Here is a 9,907-nt window from a genome sequence, read left to right on the forward strand (position 1 = left end):
GAAGGAATATAGAGATTTATGTAGGTATTATACTCACAGGCATTGATTGCATGGCCTTTCCACCGAAGCCCCCTCCGACCCTTCTTGTAATTACACGAACATTATTTTCAGGAATACCAAGACATTTTGCAATTGTAGAGTGTGTAGACTCAGGCATTTGACTTGAAGTGTAAACCACCATGCAGTTGTCTTCATCTGGTACAGCAAGGGCTGTTTGTGTCTCCATGTAGAAATAGTATTGTGAACCAAGTTTGATCTGAAAGCAAGATATGCATGGATTTGTAAGTTAGTGGGCGGTTCTACTTGAAAACCAAGCCAACATTCTCTTATACTCGTATTTTCTCCCATTTCACAAGTCCTTTCTATGTATATAAATAAAACCAAGGAACAAAGTTGAATATCCAAAATCCAAATTACTGGAACATAGAAAAGTACAAAAAGGGCAGAACATTAGTGTGGGAAGGAGACCGGGAAACAAAGAAAGAATGTCATATTGATTTCAAATACCTCAGCAGAAATAATCTTGTGATCAGCTGCAGCCATTCCATTTGATATGTCACCGACCTGATTCGGATAGCAGAAAGGAGGGACCTCAAAAAAACTTGCTCTCTTAACTGCCTCTTCGACTGATAAGATAGGTGGATCTACATCTTCCATGTTATAATCAACCACCGCAAAGTTTGTAGCCATATCTGCATGTTTCTGCGTATCTGCTACCTACAAAACTTTCTTTTGATGAGTAAACTGACACACATCCAAGGAAAGGAGAAAAATTATGTGTATAGTCTACAATTATGGATAACGATTGGCATTCATCCCAACTAAGATCGTTAGATATAATCACAAGATCGTTGAATTACCACGAAAGCAAGACGCTGACCAGCCCATTCTGTAAGATCATTAGCAAACAGAGGTTCTGTACCAAGAAAATTCTTAGACCCAATGTTCTCCCCAGACTTGGGAATATCTTTGAAAGATATCAGTGCAGTAACTCCTGGATGTGATTTAGGTTCAAATTTTATTCCCTTCACTCTAGCCAAAGGCTTTGTACTATAAATGAACGCTCCATGTAAGCAATTTTTCGGAGATGGAATGTCGTCTACATAGACTGCCTCACCTACAAATTGATGGTCATGAATGAGATAAGTACTTTTGTGTCACGAGCTAGAAGCGCTCAAGAAGACATATAAAAAAATGGAAAAGATACATAGTCAGTTGAAACAAAAGAATTATAGAAGAAACAATTAACACTGAAGTTGTAGCACACCCACTGTTTTGTGAAAACAGTCAATAACTATTACAAACGAGGAAACAAAACAAATTCAAACAAAAAAAGACAAAAGGTCTTTCCATTCTCACTTATGGACAAGGCCAAAGATTGGTTGTTTGAATTGTCTCCTGGAACTGTCAATTCTTGGGAAAGTATGAAACGTGCATTCTTAGAGAAATTCTTTCCCACTGCAAAGATCATTCTCTTGAGGAAACGAATTAGTGGCATTCAACAAAATCAAGGTGAGTCGTTCCCATCTTATTATGAACGTTTTAAATCACTTGTAGCTTCATGTCCACAACACCAAATGAAGGAGGAGCTGCTCATTCAATATTTCTACGAGGGACTCCTTCCCATGGAACGTCAAATGCTAGATGCTTCGGCGGGTGGTGCATTAGTGGACAAGACTCTAATGGATGCCAAAGCTTTAATTGCCAACCGAGCACACAACGCTCAACAATATGAAGGTGTTGGACAAAGAGAGGGGCCACGACAACAAAGTGTGAATGAGGTAAGTGCAATTTCTGATATTCAGTCACAATTGGCTAATCTTACTTCTCTCGTGTCTCAGGTTGTCAAGGGGTCAAAACCACAAGAAAACCAAGTGTGTGGCGTGTGTTCAATGCAAGGGCATCCATTGGAGACGTGCCCTCAGTTAATAGAGAATGAAGGTTGGGAATCTGCCAATGCCGTGGGTTTTGGGAACCAGAATCAACCACGCCATGATCCATACTCTAATACCTACAATCAGGGTTGGAGGGACCATCCAAATTTCAAATGGCGGGATCCTCAACAACCCCAACAACAAGGAGGATTTAGGCAGCAACCACCGGGCTTTTATACAAAGCCATTCATCCCCAATCAAAACCAAGTGCAATTTGCCCCAACAACCTCAGGTATGTCTTTGGATAATGATCAAGTTGTTAAGTTACTTACTACTTTGACGCAGGAAGTACAAACTCAAAATAAGGAGAGACAAATCCAAGACAAACGGGTGGATAATTTGGAGAAGCAAATGGGTCAAATTGCCGAGTTTATGGGGCAAATTAGAGAACAAGGCACATTGCCTAGTTCAACCGTTATGAACCCAAAGGGAGGATTTGAAACCGCTAAGGCCATCATGTTGAGAAGTGGTAAACAGGTTGGAACGGACTCAAATACATCCAAATCAAGTCAAGACGAGGAGGACAAGTTGCTGCAAGAAGAAGCACGGGGAGCAAAGCCCACGGCCAAGGATGACCAAACCTTGCCGAATTCATCTAGTCCTCCTAAACCATTCCAAACCACCAAGGTAAGTCCCAATTCAACTTTTTCTAGTTCTATTCCACTAAATGTGCCCTTTCCTGGCAGGTTTAGGCAATCAAAGAAGGAAGAAGCTGAGAAGGACATTCTAGAGACCTTTCGGAAAGTTCAAGTTAATATTCCGCTCCTTGATGCGATTAAGCAAGTCCCGAGGTATGCTAAGTTTTTAAAAGAACTTTGTACAACAAGGAGAAGGATTTCAAACAAAGAGGTGGTTCAAGTAAGTGAAAATGTCTCTGCTGTGTTACAAAGGAAATTACCCCCTAAATGCAAAGATCCGGGTAGTTTTACAATTCCGTGCGTTATGGGTAATACTAAGTTTGAACAATGCATGTTAGACTTAGGGGCTTCGATTAATGTTATGCCATACTCTATTTATGCATCTATGAACTTAGGTGAGCTTAAAAATGATGGTGTGATAATTCAATTAGCCGATCGTTCTAATGCATATCCAAAGGGTGTTTTGGAAGATGTTTTGGTACAGGTTGGTAACTTGATATTTCCAGCGGATTTCTACGTGCTTGACATGGAGGATTCACCCCATTCCACCCCATTGCCGATTCTATTAGGGAGGCCCTTCATGAAAACAGCCCGCACCAAGATAGATGTGTTTAAAGGAACTTTAACGATGGAATTTGATGGGGAAGTGATTGATTTCAATCTTTCTGAAAGTATTAAATTTCCTAAGGACGATCATTCTTGCTTTTCTATTGATATAATTGATGATTTGGCGCAGGATTTTCTCGATTGTTTGGAGAGGGATACACTTGAAACAACAATTTCACAAGGAATTGGGCAAAAATCTGGTTTTGCCGTGCCTAGAAGTGTGGAGGAGTCCGAGATAGTGGCTGCCCTTGAGTCACTACCTCAACACCATGGTAAGCCTTCTAACCCAATTTCAATTTCAGTTTCCACTAATAAGTTGTTACCCTCAGTGATTCAGGCACCCGTACTTGAGCTTAAACCGTTGCCCGATCATTTAAAGTACGTCTATCTGGGAGACAACGAGACATTGCCCATCATTGTCTCCTCATCACTCACCGCCATAGAGGAGGAGAAGTTGATCCGAGTGTTGAAAGAGCACAAGACGGCCATTGGGTGGACTTTGGCCGATATTAGAGGAATTAGCCCGACTACGTGCATGCATCGCATACTTCTAGAGGAGGGGGCTAAACCAACTCGAGAGGCTCAGTGCCGTCTCAACCCTCCAATGATGGAAGTTGTGAAAAAGGAGATTATCAAACTTCTTGATTGTGGAGTGATTTATCCGATCTCTGATAGTCATTGGGTGTCACCGGTGCAATGTGTTCCAAAGAAGTCCGGAGTGACAGTGGTGAAGAATGCCGAGAATGAGCTTGTGCCAACCCGTATCCAAACAGGTTGGCGGGTGTGCATTGATTATAGGAAGCTCAACGCCACCACAAGGAAGGATCACTTCCCTTTGCCGTTCATTGATCAAATGCTTGAAAGGTTAGCCGGTCATTCTTTTTATTGTTTCCTTGATGGTTATTCTGGATATAATCAGATTGTCATAGCGCCGGATGACCAAAAAAAGACAACTTTCACGTGCCCCTTTGGTACTTTTGCTTATCGTCGCATGCCTTTTGGTTTATGCAATGCTCCGGCCACGTTTCAAAGGTGTATGGTAAGTATCTTTTCAGATTTTGTGGAAATGATTATTGAGGTATTTATGGATGATTTCAGTGTGTTTGGTGATTCATTTGATGGTTGTTTGGAAAATCTCACAATAATTTTGAAACGATGTGTAGAAACTAACCTTGTGCTTAATTGGGAAAAATGTCACTTTATGGTTAGACAAGGCATAGTTCTAGGGCATATTGTTTCTGAAAGAGGAATTGAAGTGGATAAATCGAAAATAGATCTTGTGCGCTACTTACCCTTTCCTACTTCGGTTCGAGAGGTTCGTTCGTTTCTTGGTCATGCAGGATTTTATAGGCGATTTATCAAGGACTTGTCCAAGATCTCAAACCCTCTTTGCCGTCTCCTCCAGAAAGATGTGGCATTTGACTTCAACGAGGAGTGTGAGAAGGCGTTCAATCACCTCAAAGAAATGCTAACTTCGGCCCTTATCATAGTTCCACCAGATTGGAGCCTTCCTTTTGAGCTTATGTGCGATGCTTCCGATTACGCATTAGGAGCTGTTTTGGGGCAAAGGAAGGAAAAGAGGCCTCATGTTATCTATTATGCCTCTCGGACTTTAAATGATGCACAATTGAATTATTCTACCACTGAAAAAGAACTTCTTGCTGTTGTATTTGCTTTAGATAAATTCCGTTCTTATTTTCTTGGTACTAAAGTTATTATTTATACTGACTATGCAGCATTGAAGTATTTGTTCACCAAGAAAGAGGCCAAACCACGACTCATTCGTTGGATGCTTCTTCTCCAAGAATTCGATATCGAAATCCGGGACAAGAAAGGAAGTGAAAACGTGGTGGCTGACCACTTGAGCCGTATGGTGCATGAGGAGGATGCCGTGCCTATCATAGAGACATTCCCAGATGAGCAACTGATGTTCGTCAAGGTAAGTGAACCCTGGTATGCTGATTTGGTGAATTATTTAGTGTCTAAACATGTTCCTAGTGAATTACTTAAACACCAATGTGATAAATTGAAGAAAGAGGCACGGTTTTATGTGTGGGATGACCCGTATTTATGGAAATATTGCCCTGACCAAGTTATACGTAGGTGTGTGCACGATTCTGAGTTTAATGCTATTCTAACCTTTTGTCACACTTATGCTTGTGGGGGACACTTTGGCACTCAAAGAACAGCACTTAAGGTGTTAGAATGTGGTTTCTATTGGCCTACCATCTTTAGGGATGCTAGAACATTTTGCATGTCTTGTGATAGATGCCAAAGAACGGGCAATATTGGTCCTAAACAACAAATGCCGCAAACCCCCATTTTTAGTGTTGAAATCTTTGACGTTTGGGGTATTGATTTTATGGGTCCCTTTCCTTCGTCACATGGGTTTCTTTATATATTGCTTGCTGTGGACTATGTGTCGAAATGGGTGGAAGCAAAAGCCACCCGAACTAATGATTCTCGAGTGGTTGCAAATTTTGTGAAAACTAACATTTTTGCAAGGTTTGGAATGCCACGAGTGCTAATCAGTGATGGAGGTTCCCATTTTTGCAATCGAACCATCGAGGCGTTGCTCAAGAAATACAATGTCATGCATAAGGTGGCCACACCTTATCATCCTCAAATGAGCGGGCAAGCCGAGGTTTCGAATAGGGAAATCAAGCAGATTCTTGAGAAGACCGTGGGGTCTACAAGGAAGGATTGGAGTTTGCGCTTAAACGATGCATTGTGGGCGTATCGCATTGCCTACAAAACCCCCATTGGGATGTCACCTTTTCGGCTCATCTATGGGAAGCCATGCCATCTTCCCGTCGAATTAGAGCATCGTGCACATTGGGCCGTCAAAACATTCAATATGGACCTTGATGCCGCAGGTTTACATAGGAAGCTTCAATTGTGTGAGCTTGATGAAATCCGAAATGAAGCATATGAGAATGCCCGGATTTACAAGGAGAAAACGAAGGCATTCCATGACAAGATGATTCGTGCCAAGACGTTCTCTATTGGGCAGAAAGTGTTGTTGTTCAATTCTCGCCTTCGGTTGTTTCCGGGTAAGTTGCGTTCCAAATGGGTTGGTCCTTTTATTGTCACTAATGTTTTCCCTCATGGTGCAGTACAAATCAAAAGTTCAAGGACGCAGCAAGAATTCAAAGTGAATGGGCATCAATTGAAGCCCTATTACGAGACGTTTGAGGAGCATGTCGTGGAGAAGGTACCCCTCCATGCCGTAGAACCTAGTCAAGCTTAAACGGAGGTACCGTCCGGCTGCAAGACGTAAAAGAAAGCGCTACTTGGGAGGCAACCCATGCATTCAACAAAGGAAGATTTAGAAAGCACTCCAATTCCAGATTCCTAAAAAAACTCTTCTCTCTGTTGCTATTTCGTTTCTGCCTTGTTAGGTTGTTTAGTTATTGTTGTTTGTTTGTTTATTAATTGTGTGAGTCTATGATTGTAACATTGAGAAAATGTTTGATTTATTGATAGGCACTGCTAAACAAAGAAAGATGGAGCCTTCACAAAGGGCGTTTACTTGAAGCCCCACTACGAGGCATCGAAGCAGAAGGCATAGAAGCGGGAGGCATAGGGGCAGAAGGCATCAGAGCTAGAGCATTCCAGGCCTCAATACTTGGCCAAACGCTGGATGACCCAGGAAAAAGCTGCCTCTGGAGATAAGCCGCAAGCCTTTGACGGTCACTTTGAATTCGACCCTCAGATTCTTGCAGTTCATCAAGCTTTATCTTCATGCCCGACGAATAGTTATTTGCAAGCATATGCAAACTTCTATTCTCGTACTTAAGCTGCTGGACCTCTTGCTTAAGACTTTCCACCTCTGCCATCAATGATTCCACCTGACGGGAGCGTGCAAGCAGGCGTTGGCCCATGTTGGACACAGAGCTTGCACACTGAACACTAAGTGCGAGGGACTCTTGAACGGCCAACTCATCGGACCGTCCTGACAGCAGTCTACTATCTTTTGGAGTAAGGAGGTTCCTAGCTACTATTGTAGCTGTTGTGGCGTCCTGCATCACGGAGTCTTCACCTGTAAGAAGACCGTTAGAAGATAAAAAAGAAGGGCGCCATACATTACCTTGACGGGGCGCAACCGGATCGCTGCTGAGACTCAAATCTAAGCTAAGGTTCGATGAGTTTGCCATTTTTTTTTCAAAAGTGTTCAAAGAGAAGGGGTGGATGGAGTAAATTTTCAAAGGGCCGGAGTCAATTTTCAAGAATGGGAAATCTTTAGAGTGTGTTTGTTGGGGTGATCGATACCTCTATAAAAAGCCAAGGCGATGCGTCCACCGATTCAAAAAGCCAGAATTTCCGGCAAAACACGTGGAGGCCATCATCGCAACTACACATCTTTAGCCGACAAGCGCAAAGTTCGGCGACGCTTTCTCTGCTTTTCAGAAAACGCGTGCAGCTTTGTCAAAAGGAGCCGCATCCGCACTACTACGTGTCGTTCAGAAAGCAAAGGGGCGTCGTTCAGAAATCGAAGGGGCGCCCGCTCAGAAATCGAAGAGGCGTCGTTCAGATATCGAAGAGACATTTGTCGACAAGGGTAAAAGAACAGTGCCACCACTTGCTTTTGAGAAATCCCTATATATGTCGACCTTCATCTCTTATGGCAAGGCAGACCTGAAGATAATGCCCAACTCTCCCTCACATCTGAGGGCGCACTCCCAGCAAAGCCTTTCGAAATACTCAATTTTTTCTTCTTCCCCAAAGATGATACCAGATGCCTGGAGTACAGATGACCTAGGAGGAAACGGCGGATTGAAGCATGTGCTGATTCATTCACCGTTTCTTCAAAAGCAAAGGTATCTCATATCATCAAGGTCAAAAGCAAAAGTATCTCATATCATGCTCTTTCCCTGTCTTTTTCTTTGTCCTTGTTCTTACTTGCATGGCAAAGTAAAAGAAGCAATCAGCCGGCACTTGGAGTCAGTCTTCCGATATGGAGCCGACTGCCTGGAAGCTATTCCTGATTGCTTACCTAGCGTTGCTCTCGAGTAGTTATCTTCAACGGTTGATACACTTCCAGAGAAGGGACCACTTCTGCAAAGATTGAACAAAGAAACAGAGATAAAAGGAGGAAGCTCAGACCTTCGGGGGAGACCAAAAGAAATCCTGCTGCTCAGTTCAAGGGTAGCACAAAGGAAAATCAACGATGGGCGGCAACCAGTTCGAGAGTAAGCCTGTGGAATCATCAAGATCAAGCCTCAATGCAATCAACAAAGAGAAGATGGAATTTACACTCCATAACCAGATTTGCGTCCCTAAACTCTTCTCTTTGTTAATTACATTTTGCCATGTTTAGTATGTTTAAGTGCTTTTTGTGTGTTTACTTATGTTTTGTGTGAATCTATGCTTAAAACATTGAGGACAATGTTTGATTTAAGTGTGGGGGGGGGGGGGGGTAACTAAGTATATTTGATGCAAATTCGTGGGATTTTATCACCCATAACTTCAAATGTTGTTCCTTGCTGTTTTAAGGTGTTTTTAAGTTGTTTTAGAGTGTTTTAGTATATTTTGTTTTTATAACTCCGAAAATCACAAAAAAAAAAAATGTTTTGAAAAGCCTAAAAAGAGTGTTTTGAGTCGTTTTTGTGTGTTTGTGTCTTAGGGTACCTTCCAACACAATGATAAGGATTTGGTTTGTAATTGCATGACGGTTAAAAAGAGTTATAAACATGGATGAAAGTTTGATTTACTCTTGGTATATGCTTGGTTATGGTTATAATGTATGACTTCACATGCAATCATAAAAGAAAAATTCGTTTTTGTAACATGCTTGAAGGAAGGAACTCAAACAAACGCTACAACCCTGTGAGACTCGAGCCATTACCTTCTTTGGAAAGTTTTTTTTCTGTGATTCTTTGTTTTCTTAAGTTGTTGCATGATCTCATTATTCCTTGCTTGGTTGCTACTTAGAATGCAATTGTATCATGATAGAACTAAATGCTAGAACTTATATCCGTTTCATTCAAAGCATGACATTGAATTGCATAACATATATCAAGATGAAGTTGTGTAGTTGCCACCATAACCAAATAGCCTTACTTCCCATATTTCGTATTTGTTGTAAGTTTTAACCCCGTTGAGCCTCGTTTAGCCTTTATTCTTTGTTAACCCACATCACCCCTTACCTAGCCTAGAGTAGGACTTTCCTATACCCTTGTTCTTAAAGTATAGTGAGCATGACTTAAATGAATTCCTTTTGAGTTACATTATGCAAGAAAATGAGTGTGGGGGAGTAAAAGTTTGTTCTTACGTTTATATGTATGTTTTGAGATTCAAAAGGAAAAAAAAAAAAAAAAAAAAAAAAAAAAGGATGAATATGGCCCTAAGTTTTGTGTAATTCCCTCTTGGGTGATCAAAGTTGACTTCTGCATTCTAAAAGGAATTCTAAGTGCCTAATTCAATACTTTGCTCACTATTGCTTAAAGAACGTTTGTTATCCTTACCTTTCATTTTTAGCCAACTACCCCAAGCCCCGTTACAACCCTTGACTTCTATCTTGAGTGTTATGTATTTCAATTGTGGAGTTTGAACTTGGTATGAACATATGGTGTCACTGGTTCTCGCATCTAAGTAGTAGCATTCCATTCATGAGATCATATCTAAACATGCTTATTAACTCCAGAAATTGCTTCCTTGAAATACATATATGTGAGTGTTTTCGTTTTTATATTTACATCAATCTTCTCACATATAACTAGTTTAGGG

The 9,907-nt window shown here is 41.4% G+C and overlaps 1 protein-coding gene across 1 annotated transcript; it reads right to left on the reverse strand.

Annotated features, from left to right (window-relative positions):
- Position 1: 1 nt before the first annotated feature.
- LOC148692958 (putative aldehyde oxidase 4) lies at positions 2-993 on the reverse strand. The gene is made up of 3 exons (XM_088680503.1): positions 861-993; positions 508-717; positions 2-256 (listed from the first exon to the last, which is right to left on the reverse strand). Exons 2-3 carry the CDS (start codon positions 688-690, stop codon positions 17-19), a joined length of 423 nt encoding a protein of 140 aa, XP_088536629.1. The 5' UTR covers positions 691-717; positions 861-993; the 3' UTR covers positions 2-16.
- Between the last annotated feature and the right edge of the window lie 8,914 nt (positions 994-9,907).

The sequence above is a fragment of the Pyrus communis genome, chromosome 11 (assembly GCF_041283825.1).
Source record: "Pyrus communis isolate YQ-2024b chromosome 11, ASM4128382v1, whole genome shotgun sequence".
Lineage (NCBI taxonomy): Eukaryota > Viridiplantae > Streptophyta > Magnoliopsida > Rosales > Rosaceae > Pyrus > Pyrus communis.

Coding starts and splice junctions, on each gene's coding strand:
- LOC148692958 (XM_088680503.1), bottom strand. CDS start 690: ATGGCTACAAACTTTGCGGTGGTTGATTATAACATGGAAGATGTAGAT. Junction 257..507: donor ACAAGATTATTTCTGCTGAG/GTATTTGAAATC, acceptor TCTTGCTTTCAG/ATCAAACTTGGTTCACAATA.